We start from the raw sequence: 19,426 nt of genomic DNA, 5'->3' as shown, positions 1-19,426 counted from the left end.
ACAAGATTATGTAATGATCAACCATGATGGACTCGGCTCTTTTCAACAATGAGATGATTCAGGGCAATTCCAACAGACTTGGGATGGAAAGAGCCATTCACATCCAGAGAGAAAACTATGTAGACTGAATGGGGATTAAAGCATAGTATTTTCACCTTTTTGTTCTTGTTTGTCTACTTCTTTCTTTTTTTTTCTCATTTTTCCTTTTTGACCTGATTTTTCTTGTTCAGCATGACACACGTGGAAATGTGTTTAGAAGAATTGTACATGTTTAACCTATATCTGATTACTTGCTGTCTAAGGAGTGGGAGGGAGGGAAAAAATTTGAACCACAAGGTTTTGCAAGGATGAATGTTGAACATTACCTTTGTATGTATTTTGAAAACTAAACTATTTTTATTAAATATTATTAAAATTTATTAAATTAAAATAAATGTTATTATTAAAATAAAAATATCTATTAAAAATAAAATAAATTAGGTAAAAAAAAGACATTCTGAGCTCTAGTTCTATCTTCAGACTCCCTACCTACCACTTCTGCTCTTGCCACTTGACCAGCTCACTTCCTTCTTTTCTAGTCATGGACTTTGTGATGATAGCTTTTAGGCCTTTTCTTTAACATGTCACCATTTCTACTATGCTGCAGCCTCTTTACATTCATATTAAGAATATCCTTTACCCTCGTGGTCATCTGCAGCCCCTTTGGAAGGTATATTACAAAAAAGAGCATTAGAGAACAATTTGAGTTATGTAATAATCAAAATGTCAGTAACATTTTGTTGTTGAAAGAAACTTCTTTTATATCCCAACCAAATGAACTTCAACTTTAACTGCAAACAGCTTTGTGTTTATAAACCAAGAGTCACATTTCTTTATTGACCAAACATCCCCAGATAGGACTTTTTGGACATAGGCTATAAGAGCCGGAAGGTCTGAGCTGTAAGTTTGCTTTCTTAATCTACTTTTCATTGTCACAGGCTGGAAAGGAAATGGTTACAGCTGCCAAGATATCAATGAATGTGAGACTGATAATGGAGGGTGTTCTATAGTACCCATGGTCCAGTGCATCAACACAGCTGGATCCTATCACTGTGGCTCCTGTCCCCCAGGTAAAGCCCCAAACCCCCTATTCCTCTCAGCAAAACACACAGCTAGGAAAAGAATCACACTTACTAAAAAGGAAATTCATTTGTCAGTCTCCTTTAGAATATATTTCAGGAAACCAATATTATGTAATATTTTAAAGGTAGAAATGAATTTAATTTAATTTAATAGATTCAGGAATATTAGTATTACCCTAATTTGTGGGAAGGTTATTCATAGCCTTGTATTGGGATGCTAATGAAGGTTGCTGTCTTTGTTCATGCTATTACATATCTTTTTAGGGTAATGTAGCAATAAGAGATTTGAAAGACTGCATATGACATGTCAGATATAGGTTTATTTTTTATATGTGATTCATATATATAATTTTATAATAATTTAGATGCTAAGGAGTGTTATTTTCTAAATACATTGTATTTTTCAGTAAAATGGTTAAAGAATCTTGATGTCTTAATACCATAAAAAAAAGTTTTGGTCTTCTGAAGAGCCTTAGAGATAAGAACCTTGAAACTATCATCATTGCAAGTGGAAAGGACCCTTTAGAATAAGAACTTGTCCAAAAACATCAGTACTTTTATTTATACAAGTGGTTTTTTAAAAATTAGAAACAATCTAAGCATTTATCTGCCTAATTCAATGATTAATTTCCTATTGCTCTAGCTTTTACTGTTACTATTGTTCTGTGACATTTTACATGTTACACTTGGATGAAAGGAGAAAATCTGATTCAGCTGCTTCATGTTCTTGGGTTTTTTATTCTGGAATATTTATTATTTTGTCTAAAATAATTAAAAGATAACCATGTTCTTACTCTGATCAGGTTATCAAGGAAATGGAAAAGTCTGTACCGAAATAAACGTCTGCTTAGAGAATAATGGAGACTGCCATCCAAATGCTGTATGTACCCCTGGCCCAGGTAATGTCATATGTCCTCTTCTGATGCTGGATTTTAAAATCTTAATCTTTATGACAACACTGCAAGTTAATGATAGATTATTTGAAATTACATTCTTTTAGCCTGGGGTCTTAGCTTGGGTCTGCAGTGGGAATGTTGATCCTTTGTAGTAATTTATATCCTTGGAAAATAAATGTAGAGTTATTCACAGCTTATGGGATATTTTGCTTTAAGAATGATGTTGTTGATAGTATAATAAACATTGGTAATTCCCATTATATTATTTTTCCCTCTTTGATGGATTTGTTTTATTATTAGTTTTAATAACCTCTCAGCCAATATAGACTACATTCCCTTTTCATCCTCTCCATCACTGCAGACCACAATCCCTTCATACCTCCACCCTCAGAGTTTGTGTCCATATCTTTCCTCCCAAGAGATCTACCAGTAAGAGCCTTTATCTCTCTTTTGTGGAGCCTGTGTAGTGCTTGCATTCTCAATTCATCTTTCCTCATTCTTCTTCACTTTGCCATTCATGACTGGCAAACCTTGTTTTCTGGTCAGATTTATCTTTGATGATTTTTGTCTAGGACACCTTTTTGCTTGGAAGTCATTAATGACAATACTTGATTTGAAGGGGACAATAAAGTAAGGAAACTAGTTATTCTACCCAGTAAATATGTAGCAATAGAAGACCAGTTAACATGACAGAATTTTCAAAAAAAAAAAAAAACTAAAGGTAAATTGCTGGTCTGTGTTAATAAAGTACTGCAAAAATAGATAAAATAAGAATATAAAGTTGGATGAATAGTAATTAGGCAACTTTTATAGATATTTATAGATCTTATATAAGTAATAATTCTTATTCAATGTATAGAAATAGGATGAACAATTATTACTCATTTCCCCTTCCCCTCCTTTGTTTCTAGATGCAGAGTCTTCAAAATCTGGAAGACAGAATTATATTTTCTTTTCAACAATTTCCCAATTGAGTTAGCCTTTTTCAGTCATTTAAATAGCCCAAACCACAGTAGAGCTAAACCAATCTAAGAAATCTGTGTGATTGGGATTTGCTAAGCTTCTAAAGAGAAATATCTTTGTGAGAATTAAGGGAAAATGAGGGAAAGCCTTGGTCATTCTTAAGAGAATTGGGACCATTCATTCACAGCTTATGGAGAAGTTTCTGTCTGTTTTTCTTAGTGATTTTCAGAGCAAACTCTTGGGTTCCTTATCAGGGAATTTCTGAAAAATTAATGCAAATTCAGGGAAACGTAATCTTAAGTTTGGAAATTCATTGCTATAGCATGAGGGGATATGCAATTGGTGCAAAGCAAAAAATTAGTGGAAAAGTGCAAATTATGGCAATGTATTAATAAGAAGGGAAGAATCAGACTAATGATTTTCTATGGCAAAACCTGTCCTCTCAGCCATCCAACTGACTTGATTCCACTGTAGAGAATACAAGTCATCATTGTGTCTACTGTTTGTTGGTTTTTAGAATAAGACATTTGGTTCTATGGAACAAAGTACAGTTTTAAAGGCTTTCCTTACCCACAATTTTCTCCAAGGCAGAACTGTTGAACATGGCAGCCTGTCTAAAGGGCTGCAACCCTCCCAACAGATGTCCAAACCAGATCAAAATGTAATTGAGAAATATTTTTAAAATAAATAAAAATACAATAAGAAATAAATAACATATTTTAAAACTAAGTCAGTGTATGGCCCATAGGAATCCTCATCTATGGAGTAGTGGCTCTCTTATTCTTTTTAAATTGGACATCAATGATCTAAGTTGTCTGCCACCTGCCACCTGATAGAAGAGATTCTCCATCTCTGAGGAAGTTCTTGAAATGTTCCTACTTGAAAAGTCTCCCACTTTAGAATGGAAGGTTCTTGTGGGCAGGGGCTGTTTCACTTCTGCTTTTCTATTTCCAGTGTTTAGTATAGTGTCTAGCTAACAAAAATCAGGCACTTTATATGTTTGTTGATTCAGTGATTGGAATGATTTTGTACAAATTATTTTAACTCCAGCATCTCTCTTTCCTACTATCTGCCTGATTGGCATTTTGAACTATGAAAATGTCAGAGATAAGGGAATTAATGGAAAAGCATGTATTAAGTATTTATGATTTGCAAGATATTGTGTTAAGTCCTGGAAATATAAGTATAAAAGCAAAATAGTCTTTTTTTTCAAGGACACATTCTAATAAAGAGAGACAACAAATGAAAGAAGCATAAATTATATAATGCCTGACCTCAGAGAATTTTCTGTCTTGCTGATGAGATAAGAAATACACAAACGAAACTATTCAAAGTAAGATTTTAAGTTCCACGAGGGTGGAGAGTTTATTTATTTATTTAACTATCTCCTGAATCTGACATATTGCTTTGCCAAGAAAAGGTGCCGAATAAGTGTTGCTTAAATTAAAAATTGTGCAAGAAATTATGTGAATAAGGGCCAAAAATAGAGAATGAAAGTCTCATAGAAACTGGGTTGATTGGAGGAGGAAAATTAAGGGGTCAGAGGAGACTTGAACTTGATCTTGATGAGTTCTAGGTATAGTTATTCAATTTTAATTGATTTATTGGTATCATTTAGATCAAGCAGCCAACTGGTTGAGTTGTTTAGCATAACCTAAGCATTAGTACGCTGTCCCTGCTGAGGTCATCTTTACCTATAATGTTGGCTTCTTCATAGGTATTATACCCACCTGTACCTGCCAGGCAGGATATACTGGACATGGTTATGGACCAAATGGATGTGTCCCACTCAGCCACATTTGCCTCACTTCCCCCTGTGTTAATGGAGAGTGCATTGTAAGTATTTTTTTTTCTCATTGAAGACAATGAAATATCTGCTACAAGTAATTAATATTTGAATATATTTTCAAACCAGAAAAATATTCCAAAGTACCACGTGTATTTTATGGGATGTCCTTGTAAACATTAAAACACTGTATAAATGTCATATTGTTATTATAGTTGTTACTACCACCTATTTTTACAACACAATTAAGAGATAAAAGGCAATTTCAGTTCCCAAGAAAGAGACAGAATGTGGATTTTTTTCCCTCATTAATTTACGAGACCATTGCAAAGATACTAGAGTGAGGAATCTTTATCCTAAACTGTTAAGCCTCCTTTTTATATTTAGCAATCAATATTTAAGTTCATTAATGATAATTCACACTATAGGGAGGCACGTTTATCTTGATTTAGTACCTGCTTAAAACATTATCAAATAGTATCATTTTATTTGTTCACCTGATTTATTATTGAAATTCATTCATATGTTCTATACACTTCTTGTCTGTTTTTTTCCTACAGGAAACGGTTTCTGGCTATCATTGCAAATGTAATCCAGGCTGGGAAGGCACCAACTGTACAGAAAACATCAATGAATGTTTAAGCACCCCTTGTTTCAATGGCGGCACCTGTACCGATGGCATTAATGGTTATACCTGTGAATGTACGAGTTCTTGGACTGGCTCCCAGTGTCAGACTCCCCAGCAAGGTAAAATTCAAATTCTGGACACCTAATTGGATATTTTTGACCTATATTTTTATATGGTAATTATTTTATAATTACTTATATTAAACCTAGGCGCACCTAGCTGCCACAATGGAAAGAATACTGCTCATCTTTTTGAGTTCAAAACCCAGCTACTGACATTTCCTAGCTGGGTGATCCTGGGCAAGTCACTTTATCCTCTTTGCCTCAGTTTTCACATCTGTAAAATAAGCTGGAGAAGGAAATGTCAAACCCATCCAGCATCTCTGTCAAGAGGATCCCAAATGGGGTCACAAAGATTTAGATATGACTGAAACAAGTGATCAACAACAACTAGAACTAGGGTAGGAATCATCATCCCTCAGGGAAATTAATACTGATCCCAATGTTTTACCCTTCTATATTCTCTTAGGTGGCGAAGCCCATAAAAAGGGAAAACCTTTGTCCAGTTGCTTAAATGATTTTGTTTCAGTGATCTAACATGAATGAAATCAAGATTTTATTTTGTTTGATGGTGGAGATAGTTCTATTATTTTGTTGTTGTGGACAATTGCTGACATAGAAAATCCTTCCACTAATGCAAGTCATCATCATTAGTTTCATCGTCATCATCATCATCATCATCATTATCATCACTATATAGCACTTTAAGATTTACAAAGCACTTTATTTAATCCTTGTAATGACCCCGATTATCCCTGTTTTACAGATGAGAAAACTGAGGCAGCCAGAGCTTAAGTAATTTATCATAGAACTAAGTATCTGAGAAGGGATTTAAATTTAAGTTTTCCTGACTCCAAATCTGGCACTCTTTCTACTGTGCCATCTAACTACTCAATCAACAACCCATCGATAATCAGTAATCTCAGGGAGTTGCCTGGAGTGATGAGAAGTTGAGGGACTTGCTTATGGTCACTTAGCATGAGTCAGAGCTCAGATTTAATCCCAGGCCTTTCCTTAAAACTAATCTCTACCCATTTTGCCGTGTTGCCCCTAAGGAGATTAGTAGCTTTAAAATAAAAACCGAGACTGTATTTTATAGAAAAGAATTCTTTCATGCCTGGATGTAAGCCAAAATGACTTTATTTTTAAACCAAAAAATATGTATTTGCCATTTCCAAATATTTTTTCTCTGACAAACTAAGCCACATGTTTACCCTCTTTCATCATGTGTAAGATTTATAACATCTCCAAAATGCCATTTTTGTCAAGTCACTCTATGACTCTAGAATTTACAGGGGCTCCTTATTGTCTTTTGAACCTGCCTGTTTTCAAGGACTTTGATAGTCTCTGCCATGTTCCTTTTCCAGCCCTGCTTTTAATAATTCCCTCCACTCTTGTCAGGCTGGACTCTAAACCATCATGTGCCTGCAGTGTGTGTTATATATGCTTTCACTCCCATTGTTTTCCCTCAACAAAATCCATTCCTTTAGGCCCTCTGTCTACCCCAAATGATTCCCACTTCAAGGATTAATCAGTTCAAGGATTAATTGACAATTTCTCGCATTTCCTATCCTTTGATAAAGAGGTGATCCTTTTTGCCAAGTCCAGTCACATCTACATGTCCTTTGATCCCAAATTCCTTCCATTTCCCCAATAAACTCCCTCTCTACCACTTCCTCTTGGAGATCCTGTTTTCCTTCAGTCCTGAGTTCAGATGCTACCTACTGATGAACCTTTCCTGAGGTCCCCACCTGCCAGGGCACTCCCTCCCCCAATCTATCTTGTATTCATTTTGTATATATTCTTTATATAACTATACCCAGATATGTACATACCCTTTCCTCCTTAAAGTGTAAGTTTCTTGAGAGATCAAACTGTTTTCCTTGTCTTTGCATCAGTAGTTCTTAGCATGTTCCTGGTACATAGCAAGCCTGTGAGTAATAATTTATATTTAACTAGAATAAACATTTTAAGATTTATAAAATGTTTTCCTCATAAGCACCCTGGAAGTTGTCCTTAGCTTATAGACAAGGAAACTGGCTTGCCTATGATCAAACCGCTACTAAATATTGGGGTTAACATGTGAACCCATAGTCCTCCAGACTCAAAGTCCAACACTTTCTCCATTACATCATGCTGCCTCCATTAAAATAAATAAGTAATTTTAATGATTTAATGAACATTTTTGTGAGCAACTACTATGTGTGTGGTACCCCTAGGTGTCATGAGGCAATGTATAACAGAACACAAATCAGTTTAATTGAGTCAATGACAAATGCAAATAAAGCAATGAATAGTACAAGCCGGTATGTCATTCGGTGCTAAGGTATATGGTAGAATGATCATGATGAAGGACAAGAAGGCTTTATGGAGAGATGAGCCTTGCACTAGGATGAGGAGGTTGAGGACAGGTGAGGGGCAGAGGGGAGAGAATTCGAGGCGGGGGAACAGGAGAACCAAAGTAACAGGAGTGAAATGTTTTATTTGGGAGACAATAAGGAGAGGGACAAACCAAGCATGGGGAACATGGTGAGGAGTCTTGAAACAGAAAGCTGGGTTTATGGAATTATAAATTAGGATGGACACCTTGAAAGCCAGCCAGCCAGTTTTAGACTTCTTATTATATTGTGTTTATCATTCACTCAGCCTAGCATTTTAATATTTATATCTTCTCTTAATTATTTCATATGTACTAATTGTGTCTACTTAACTGGATTGTAAATTCCTTAAGGTCAGTGACCATGTGACCTATTTCTCCCGCATTCTCCAAGATTTTCATCATAATGGTAAAAAAGTCAGTAAATAATTATTAATTTTTTGATTGTATTTTAAAAAGGATCAGGAATGGCACAGGCTGGGCATCTGAACTGAGGACATTTCAACACATGGTGATATATGCACAATGTTTCCATAAAATTACTGTACCCTTAAGTCCTAATCATAAAGATATGACTGATTGTTCTCTTCCTGTCAGCCACTGAGCCGGAGATTCTTAATTTTTAAAAAAGAAGACTCAGAGAGGTCATGAGAACCTTTTCAAATTATTTGAAGGACCATTAGGTGTGTGAGGAAACTGACTTTGTGTATTTAAATGCAGGGGAAGAATTAGGACCGGGGTGGAAATTATACAGAGCAAAATGTATTTTTTGATACAAAAAAAAATCTTTCTATCAGAGCTATCCAGAAGTGAAATGGGCTACCCCGACAGGCAGATGACCACTTGTTGCTCATGTTATAGGACTGATTTTTATTTCAAGTAAACCTCACACTCAACTTCTGAGGTCACTTGGCAATCTGAGATTCTAGTCCCATTAAGGAAAATTGCAAGGAGTATCCTTCTTAGTGTGTCAAGGAGAGGGAATGTTTCCCAAATTAAGGGACAAAATCGGCATTCTGGCTTTGACAGAAGGAGTTTCCAAGAATAATAGAAAGGATAGAGTTTCTTGGGATCAGAAAAGAAGGCACAGAATAAGGGAAGGAAGGGTGGGGTATTGGGGACTATTACTTCCCATTCTAAACCCTAGAGAAAGGGGCAATTCTCCCCAAACAACATAAGAGGCAGGTGCCCCACTGGGGACAGAAACACTTTGGGAGGAGGAGTACCAAGGTTGGGATGCAATAACTGGTAGGGAACTAGGAGCGGCTGTTCTCAATCATTTCCCAGACTTACTGATTAGGAGCCTGGGAGCAAAACCTCATGCTGGTGATCATTAGAAGCCCAATTAGTCTAGCGGAGCCAGAGTAATTTCTGCTGGGCCACATCCGTGATTTATAACTCAGTAAACATGAACAGGGTCATGGATCTAGGGACATTACCACAGAAGTAATATTGATGTTCTCTCTTCTCAATCTTGCATCTGAATTTTAACTCCTTCCATTTCTTCCAGTGAGGTTCAGAGCGTAAAATTTTGTCCTGTGTGTTTAGGGGGCTGAGGCTGGGTATTAGGGATTGTGGAACTCTGGGGCTACTCTGTCTTATCTGTATGTAATTTGGGGGCATGAATAAGCTATGAACCCAACTTTCCAAGGTCACAGAGTGACAGGTGACGGACTACCTGTGCTTCAAAATGGCATTCTAGCTCTACTGAGACGTGTGAGCTCCAAACAGGTTAGGCTGGACCATTTTGTGTGTAGTGTGTGTGTGTGTGTGTGTGTGTGTGTGTGTGTGTATTTTATTTTTTAATTTAATTTATTTTCCTAAGGCAATTGGGGTTAAGTGACTTGCCCAGCTAGGGATTATTAAGTGTCTGAGACTAGATTTGAACTCAGGTCCTCCTGACTTCAAGGCTGATGCTCTATCCACTGCACCCACCTTGCTGTCCAACCATTTTATATAGTCATCATAAAGAAATCTTTTTTTCTCTTATTTTCTTATCTATTTTCTCTTAGAAAGTCTATTTAAAAGCATATTTGTGTTTTTTTTTTTCTTTTCAGCTTGTGGAGGTTTACTTTCTGGGCTTAGAGGGTCCTTCAGCTACCCCAATTTACAGTTCTTTGAGTATAATAGCAATGTTAATTGTTTCTGGATTGTCCGAACAGAAGAAAGAAAGGTGAGTGCAGTGTCTGGCTAGCCCCAGTCTGAGGAACCCAAGAAAATAAGATCAGCTTAATCTCCAATCTATAATCACATATGATACATACTTTCATAGATTAATATCATTGTAGTTAGCAGGTAGGTGAAATTTGGTTTCAGCTATTAAGCAAAAATGAGAAAAAATAAAGCTGCCATTGCACACTTTCAACCAAGCCCTCGCTATAAGATTCTTATTCTCATTAGCTCAAAGATTTAATATTTACGATTCCTTGAAACATGCATTCTTATTTCTAGAACACTCTTCCAACTCAAAAAGTACCATATCTGAAAGCAGAAAGTTATATGCCAGATCTTTTATCCCATGCAAGCCTGTTTAATTTATGCCCCTCGATTTGTTTCTGAGTATCATTTTAAAAAGTTGATTAATAATTAGAATAATAGCAACATTAATATAATGCTTTGAGGTTTGCAAAACACTTTACATATATTATCTCATATTATGCCCACAATAATTCTGAGACATGAGTATAATGATGAATAATGAATCCTTATTCTTTTTTTCCTTCCAGAAAGGCTCCTTTAGGGCCTTTAAAATCCAAATAGACAAAATCATGAGAAAATGCTTTGTTTTCAGAAGGATATATTGTTGTTTTCTTCCCTTTGGCCTCTATTGATTTAGATCTTAATCATTTTTTATCTGTTCTATTCTGTAATACTGAGGACATTTAATTTCTCTGTGTAAAAGGAATTTCTTATTTTGACATTGTCTTAATAATTTTATAGCTTTCATGTTGCAAGGAAATTAATGAATAGGAGTTTTTTCTTTTATCACTGGGTTTGCTGTGAGATATATCATTTAGACCAGAGTGTAGGGAAGAATAAATTCATTGGGATGGAACCAGTCCAATTTATTTCATTTAGATATGGCATAGAAAATATGCCTGAGGGGGGAAAGGAAGGCCCTAATGTTAGTTAATTTTAAAACTCTAACAAAGCTCAAGCAGAAAATTTTAAAAAACGATTTCCCAACCACCCTATCTTTAAAATGATGAATATCATACTGTATAATTTCATGATTCCAAGCCGTGATTATAGAGGAGAGAATTTCATGAGCCTGTTGGCTCATGTGTGTGTGAAATAAAATGTTACATTTTTCTCATCTCACTTGCTCCAAGGTTTAATACCAGAATACTTTTTCTATACTCAATCCATCCATCTACTTCATTTCTCATATTATTTTCTTTCCTTTTCTTTAGGTCTTGATGTCATCTTTCCCTTAATTATCCAATCCCTAAGGATTTTCAAAGGAAATTATACAAATGCTAGGGCTAAAGTCTAAACTCTGGTGAATGCTAATAGTAACCAGCTAATCTTAAAATAAACTAAATAAATCTGGCTAGTATTGAATCTTACAAAGAATAAGTGCAATTTCAACAATTTAAAACCTATCTGTTTAAACTTTGTGTCTTACCCTGAACTTTGCACAGTACTCCTCACATCATATAAACTTAACAAATAAGTTTTAAGTTGTTGATATTCTAAAGACGATTTAAAAAGTACTCAGATAACTAAAATAACAAACTATATATAATAAGTGCAGTGGGAGGGGGAGAGCATACTACTTTGTGAGTTGTGAAGTAGAAAGAGTTCACTGAAGGTAGAGGAAGACATTGTTTTGGTATTGGCTCTGAATCAACCAGTTAGAAATATTAATTTTACAAATCAATTATTAATATTTGCTTGACTTTAATGATGATTAGTTAGAGAACTTTAACCAGACTTCTTTTAGTAGTATTAGTATTTGTTGGTTGATATTAACTCTCTAGAGTTTATGGGTACTTTTTGACGGAAAAATGAAAAGTCATCAGAATATTCATTAATAAGGTTGGACATGCTTACTGCTGGAATAAAAATTGTACCTTAGAGATGACAAATATTTTAGAGTTAACCTGAAAAGTGAAAATAATAATTTTTGACTTTTTCTCTTCTAGGTTTTACGTATAACTTTCCCATATTTCCAACTAGATTCAAGAGACAATTGCCATTATCAGTTTCTTCAGATTCATGATGGAGATTCTTCTGGAGCACATCCACTTGGAAAATATTGTGGCTCTAGTCATCCTTCTGAACTAATCAGCAGTAATAATGCTCTGTATTTTTATTTCCACTCTAACTTACCAGTGAACGAAAAGGTCTTCACCGTTAGATGGGAAACTCAACAACCCGGTACGTAATGGATAGCAAAAGATCAAAGATTTAAAAATCCAAAAGATAAAGCCATTAAAATTTACCTTTGTTAATCAAAATAAGAGTCTAAATCATAGAAGATATTTTGAGATCATTAATTTTTTCCCCTAGCACTTTAAAAATTTGAAATTTACTATCATTCCAGTTGACAATTTCATGTTTGCTTTTATATCCCCACTCCATGTTTTGCCCATAAAAGGCCCTTACTAAATGTTTGTTGAATTGAATTCATTTTTAGGAGAAACAGGACTGGAATTAAAATTAGGGATACCTAGAACAAGATTCTTTCAGTAAACTTTTGTGTCCCACTTAAGATCGAAACATAGCATGCTATAATTGAAGATAATTTGTGCAGTGAGGTGGTACAATGCATTGGCCTGGAGTCAGGAGGACTCATCTTCCTGAGTTCAAATTCAGCCCCTGACACTTGCTAGTTGTGTGACCTTGGGCAAGTCACTTTACACTGTTTGCTTCAGTTTCCCTATCTGTAAAATGAGCAGAAGAAGGAAATGGCAAATTCTTTCAGCATCTCTGCCAAGGAGACCCCAAGTGGGGTCACAAAGAGTCAGACAGGATTGAAAAATGCCTGAATATTAACAGCAAAATCACATGTTCCATAAGTGTTAGTATTTGTTTGGAACTTGACTATTTCAGATATACTTCACTCTAAGAAAATTAGGATATTTATTTGATGAATATTCTTCTAAAATAAAGACACTTTCTCTAACATTGCACGTCCCATTCCTCTGCATAAATTAAAGTCTCAGTAGAAATCCTAAGTGGTTTTTCTCCCTCTTCCTTTTAGAATGTGGTGGTTTATTGACTGGTACTTATGGCTCCATAAACTCTCCTGGATATCCTGGGAATTATCCTCCCAACAGAGATTGTATCTGGATCATTACAACTTCTCCTGGCTTAGTCCTAACATTTGCTTTTGGGACCCTCAGTTTAGAACATCATACTAATTCCAGTGAAGACTATCTTGAAGTAAGTTATCATTTTAAATCTTAAAACACTATGCTAATTGGGTTCACAGAATTTTGATCATGCCAGTGATAAGTACTATCAAATTTTTGGCACTCTCACCAGCCTTAATTACTCATAACCACATTTTGTCCTTCTCTAAGCCTTACCTAATTTCTTACTTTGTCATCTTATTACTTGAGCTAGTTATTGATCAGCTGACGAGAGATTTTGAAACAAAATGGAACTTTGCTCCCTGAACCTTCACTGGGAAAACCCAAGATAATAATAAGAAAGTAGAAGTAGCAGCCCTGGGCTAAAGGTGCCATTTATAAAATAACCCCAGGCCTTGCTTGTCTGTCATAATCCAGGCAAAAATTTAAGTCACATGAGATGGATTGACCTTGGCGGAATGAAGATCATTTGTTAATAATGATAAAAATGTCCTTTTAATATGAAATGTCCCACAAATGGAATCATTCAATTCTGTATAGACTTTTTGAGGAGAGGAAGATGGGCCTTCCTAACAACTTATCATGAAAAAATAATTCAGAAATAAGGAGCATAGAGGCTATTTTACTATAATACCAGATGTTTATAGGTTGACAAAAACATTCTGAATTTTTAGGTTTTTCTCCTGAACATGTCTTTGATAAGACTAAGTTCCATTCTATTTCTTTTTCTGTTTTTTTCCTATTGTTTTAATTCTAATGATAATTTCCAAATGTACTTTTCCTAGACCATTAGGAGGAAATAGTATAGAATTATTCATAAAGGATGGAATGATGAAGACTCAAGATAGCACTCTGGACACGTTAAAACCATTAGTAAATTAGAAGTCAGAGTAATGGATTTGAAACCTTGGGGGATAACTGATACAGATATCTCTCCATGGAAAATAATGGAGTACATAAACTCTTTAAATTGAAATACTACAAGGGAATTGTCCTGAGCTGGTTCCTAAAAAAAAAAAAAAAAAAAAACTTTTGAAAAAACCACAATGCTTGAGCACTCCTATAGATTCCTGAGAATAATTATGAGCAGAAAGCTTCAATCATCGAGACAAAGAGTACAGAGAAAGTTAGAAATGTGATTGTCACTTTTCACTGAGTACTAATCCCTAACAAGATCATCTTGATGTATGGTAGTGATATGCTGTCAGAAGTAAAAGGTAATTGGAATAAAAGAAGGATGAAAATGATTTAATTGGGTAGCTCTGTTCCCATTTGTGCCCTTCCTCCCATCTCTCCTTAATGAGGACAGTCTTATTTACAACAGAATCCTAAACAGTCCTAAAAAGTTAAGCAACTTAAAATGAAGAAAGGGCTTTCTAAGGCAAAAATCTACAAAAAGTTTCCACTTAACTGGCACAAAAATTGTCCTTTTCTATTTTTTATTTTTACATGTCAGATTTCATCAGTCTGGCAATGCCTCTGGTTCCACTTCAGGTTCCTCTGAGTGCACAGTTGGGAAGTAATGAGCCCAGATTTTCAAGTTTCTTTGTATGTGTTTGAATCCTGATGTTTCTTCTAGCCTGAAGATTTACCACATTCAAAGTATATGGCATTAAAAAAAAACCCAAATAATGCAATGTTTAGAAAACAAAGCTACTCTAAGGAGGAATAGAAGGAGCATTAATAAAAAATCAAGATAAAATAATTTCCAGATGGTACTTGGGAAGTTGAAATATGATTCTTAAATAGTTTAAGATTATTGGATCATCTAGATTGAGAGCTGGATGAGGAGAGTATCATTTTATTGATAAAGGAGTTTGGGCCTTGAAAGGATAAATGACTCCTCCACACTTTGACCCAGAAATATTGGGCTTTTTGCTGGGACACGAGCAAGACACTCTCTCCAAGCATTTTCCCTAGCTGTTCCCAAGATCCAGAATCTTCTTCCTCCTCTCCTCCACCCATTGGCTTCCCCCAACCGATATACCTTTTTTTATTGAGGCTTTTTATTTTCAAAACATATGCATGGATAATTTTTCAAATTGACCCTTGCAAAACCTTCTGTTGCAAATTTTCTCTTCCTTTCCCCCCCTCCCTCACCTAGATGGCAAATAATCTATGTTAAATATATTAAATCTAATATATGTATGCATATTTATACAGTTATCTTCCTGCACAAGAAAAATCAAATCAAAAAGGAAAAAAAGGAGAAAGAAAACAAAATGCAAGCAAACAATGACAGAAAGAGTGAAAATGCTATGTTTATACTATCTTCTTTTCCTAATTTATCTTAATTCCAGTGCCTTTCTTCTTTTAATAATTTCCTATGTGGTCTGCAAACAGCTTGTTCACTTGTATTTCTTTACTTGTTCTTTTCCCAGTAGATTAAGAGCTCCTTAAGGGGAGGGGCTATTCTTTGTCTCTTTTTGTATCCTCGTGTTTAGCACATTGCTGAATACATAGTAGGTACTTAATACTTATTGACTGATTGATACAGGTAGCAAGTGTCAGAGGCAAGATTTGAACTCATATCCTTTGCCTCCATATTTCCATATTTATGTATTACTGTATACATTAGGTTGTGTATCACATATATTTGTATTATATATTATATTTATATATTAAACATATTATATTAAATATATATTAAAGAATAAATGCAGATGAATTTATCAATGGGCTTACTATGTGCTAATATTGCTGAGAGTTCAAGTACAAAAGCCAGAAAGCCTTGACTTCAGGGAGCTTAAAATGCAATAAAGTAAGAAAAGTAATATAGCTTATTATGATGTTATTAAAATAGCTTAAAGTGTAATAAAGCAATAAAGGGGAATGATAACCATGGAAGAGTATTTTGGTCTGGAAGGGTGTTTCCAGCAGTCTGATAGTGTCGATTTGATGATGGTTTTTAGAACAAGAGGGGAAAGGCTTTATGGGGCAGTGGTGGATTAGTGATGGGGATATGCTCCGTCTTTGCCATGGCCTACAGACCCTGTGTGGAGGATTGAGGTGCAAAAGCAGTAGTTAAAAAGCAGCCTTTCCATCTAGGTAATATAAAACAAATCTCCTGGAGCCATTATTTTAAAAGCATGAGTGGTCCCAAAGGGAGCTTCCTTAGCCAAGCGAGTGATGCTGTGGTAATGAGGAGTCGTCCTCGACTTTACTGCTCAGGAAATTGTTCCCTGAAGCAGCCTCCAGGTTTATGACTTGGCTTGCTTGGGCTTGTTTGTCTTGCCTAGGAATGTTTGTTGCCAACCCTACCTCTGGTCTGCATAAATAAGTCCCTGGGAATGATTCTGTCTGGAACAGGGAATGTGCCATGCTGGGGATTTTGGAAGGGAGAGGGGTGATCCATTCACACTGAGCAATTTTATATCATATATTTACCTGCATGTACATGCAAGGTTTTCCTGATAGAATAGAAGTTCCTTGAGGACAGGGGGTGAGTCACTGTGATCTTTATGTATCCCCCTTTGTAGCAAATTGCTTGACTCATCATACTGGTACTTAACCAATGCTTGTTGGTTGATGATTGATTAAAAAAGCTGCAGGCTCTCATTTTTTTTTTCATTTATTTTTTGTTTAGATTCGAGATGGACCCCTGAACCATGACCCTGTGCTCAGGAAATTCTACAGCACCTTGTCAGTGCCGCCTCTGGAGACCACTGGTCCTTTTGCTTGGATTCATTTTCACTCTGATTCGGTGGGGAGTGACAGAGGCTTCCATATCACCTACATCACTTCCCTAGGTAAGCCATCTGCTTGTATCAAGTTCAATATGAGACCTAAGGTGCAAGGGACATTTGCAAGGGTTGTTCAACGATGAAAGTAGATGATAATTTATTAAGAAATAGTGGTTGTCTGTAGAGAGCCTTTTGCATGATTGCTTTTATAAAAGTCTTAAGTGTTTTTCCACTAATGTTTCAACTGCCCCGGAGCTTATGATAGCCAATTAATAGACAACCTCAGAGAGATGTAAAAAGAACAGCAAATTTGTGGTTGTGCTGTGAACTCAGGAGCAAGCTGTCGAATTGGAATAGAAATATCGAGCACATATATATATATTATATATATATATATATATATATATATATATATATATATATATATATATATGTGTGTGTAATTATAATCTGTGTTAACTGAGGGATACATGTACCCTTATTGTGAACTAGGCAATTCACTGGATTTTGCACAAACGTTTCTTTCTTTTTATTTGATCTCAGTGGACCCAGAATGTGGAGGAAATTACACAAATGCTGAGGGGACCCTCATCTCTCCTGATTGGCCCAATTCTTACATTCACAACAGACAGTGCCTTTATATTATTACCCAGCCTCCTGGTGAAAGGATCCACCTCAACTTTACCCAAGTGGAACTAGACGGCCGGAGCCACTGCTCACAAAGCTCCATCGAGGTGAATTTTCTTAGTTGACCTTATATGAACTCTTATCAGAGTGTTGATTTGTTTGAAGACACAATGGAATCTTTCCAAGATAGATTATTCACCTAAATTAATTATCCTCTGGGTTCAAAAGCCAAGGGAGACAAGGAGGAGAGAGATAAGGGTTAGAAACTCTAAGTGAGGATAGGAAAAAATATGTGATAATAATGAACCTCAGCCTTTTGCACCGAATGAACCCTGAAGAGAATGAATACCAAGAAATGGGGACAATGTTAGCAGCAAGAAATAGCCATTGAGATTATCTTCTGAAGATCATAAAATGCATTTTATGGATGAGACTCTGCGTCTCATTGTTTGTCTTCCACCTTATTATGTTACTTCTTTTTCTTTTTGTTCTTATGGGGCTGTTTCATCAGGGTCAAAGGCTCTGTATGGTTTCTAACACTTTCTGAACTGGAAGGAACCCAAGGGATCATTTAATCCAGCCCAGTTGTTTTATAGATGAGGAAGGGGAAACTTGGAGATATTCAGGCAATTGAGCAAATGAAGTCATGTGGCTGCTTTTGATAGAAGCCGAACAAAGGAGGGCTAAAAATGGACCTTGTTATAGCATTTTAAAGTTTGCTAAGTGCTTTAGATAATTTCATTTGAGCTTCACACTCAGCCTTTGAGGTGGTTATTATAGGTAGTATTATCTCCATTGTGTTAGATGAGGAAACCAAGATTCTGAAAGATCAAGTACTTATGCTCAAACAGCTAATGTCAGAGGTGGGACATGAGTATAGGTCCTCCTGATCACGTTCTCAGCGCATGGATCAATGCATCCTTCTGTTTCCCCCCACCACATTGTGTAGCCTCCCTCCATTTCCACACCTGGAATTACAGCATGCTGGAGGAAAAAGGCACCTGAGAGAGCTTTCATTCACCCTGCTCACTTATAGGAAAGAATGAGATTCAGAGTTAACTGGTTTTTTTTTTTTTATGTATTTAAAATCACTCTAGTGGCAGTTTCCATTTAAAGAGTCATTGATTTTGATCAGAATGGAAAATTTTGATTAAAATGAAAGAGAAGGTAGTAAAACAAAACAGACAGGCTTTGTTTGTGTGGTGAAGAATGTTTTTGTCTAATGACTGCTGGAACCACAGTTAAATTTGCTGCAGCATAAATGAAGAAAACTTCTTGGGATTGTTGATTACGATCCATTTCTATGATCTTAACTAGATCCTGACTATTTTGTTCACTCATCTAGATTGAGATAAATGCTTTTTTTTCTGGTGCTAAACCTTCATCTCTCACCTTATTTAATTTTGAGTTAGAGAGTTTTACTGAAAAATGTGATTTTGGGGATTTCTTCCTCTATCTCTTTGTTTCTTCTCTCTCTTCTCTCTTTGTCTCTTTGCCTCTGTCTTTATTTTTCTCTCTTTTTATGAAGTTCCAAAGTAAGGCTCTATCTCACTTGGTGAGGGAAGCATTTTAATTTTTATCCCTAGTCTCTCAGAGGGCAAAATCTACATTATGGAAAAATTTTTTGCCTTTTACATTGCCAACTGAAATTAAATTTCTGACGTCTATTTTCTCCCTTTGAGAAAAGACAGAGCCACTCATGGAACACCATTCCCGGATTAAGGCAGGAAAGTTGTAGTGTTGTTTTGGCAACAAGACACAAGCCATTCAACTTCCTAAGAATCAAAGTTTTATTTACCATTTAAAAAAAACCAGTGTCCAGATCATGGGGACCACAAATCGAAAGAGCTCTGGATTTCAAGTCAGGAAGTGTGGGGTCACAGCCAAATTCTGCTACTCTCTACTGATCTGAACTGGGAGCCTGTTTTCTCATCTATAAAATTAGGATAATATGAATAAGATCAG

General features: G+C 35.8%; 1 protein-coding gene across 1 annotated transcript in view; it reads left to right on the top strand.

Annotated features, from left to right (window-relative positions):
- CUBN (cubilin) overlaps window positions 1-19,426 on the top strand; it is a 282,230-nt gene that overhangs the window by 17,940 nt on the left and 244,864 nt on the right. The window contains exons 8-16 of the mRNA XM_051963617.1: window positions 978-1,109; window positions 1,925-2,020; window positions 4,698-4,816; window positions 5,327-5,513; window positions 9,888-10,003; window positions 11,979-12,213; window positions 13,040-13,221; window positions 16,738-16,900; window positions 17,378-17,568. Coding sequence (XP_051819577.1) covers window positions 978-1,109; window positions 1,925-2,020; window positions 4,698-4,816; window positions 5,327-5,513; window positions 9,888-10,003; window positions 11,979-12,213; window positions 13,040-13,221; window positions 16,738-16,900; window positions 17,378-17,568 — 1,421 coding nt within the window. The remainder of the gene's footprint in view (window positions 1-977; window positions 1,110-1,924; window positions 2,021-4,697; window positions 4,817-5,326; window positions 5,514-9,887; window positions 10,004-11,978; window positions 12,214-13,039; window positions 13,222-16,737; window positions 16,901-17,377; window positions 17,569-19,426) is intronic.

Source organism: Antechinus flavipes, chromosome 5 (assembly GCF_016432865.1).
Source record: "Antechinus flavipes isolate AdamAnt ecotype Samford, QLD, Australia chromosome 5, AdamAnt_v2, whole genome shotgun sequence".
In the NCBI taxonomy this organism is placed as follows: domain Eukaryota; kingdom Metazoa; phylum Chordata; class Mammalia; order Dasyuromorphia; family Dasyuridae; genus Antechinus; species Antechinus flavipes.
This window is presented reverse-complemented; position numbering and strand designations above follow the sequence as displayed.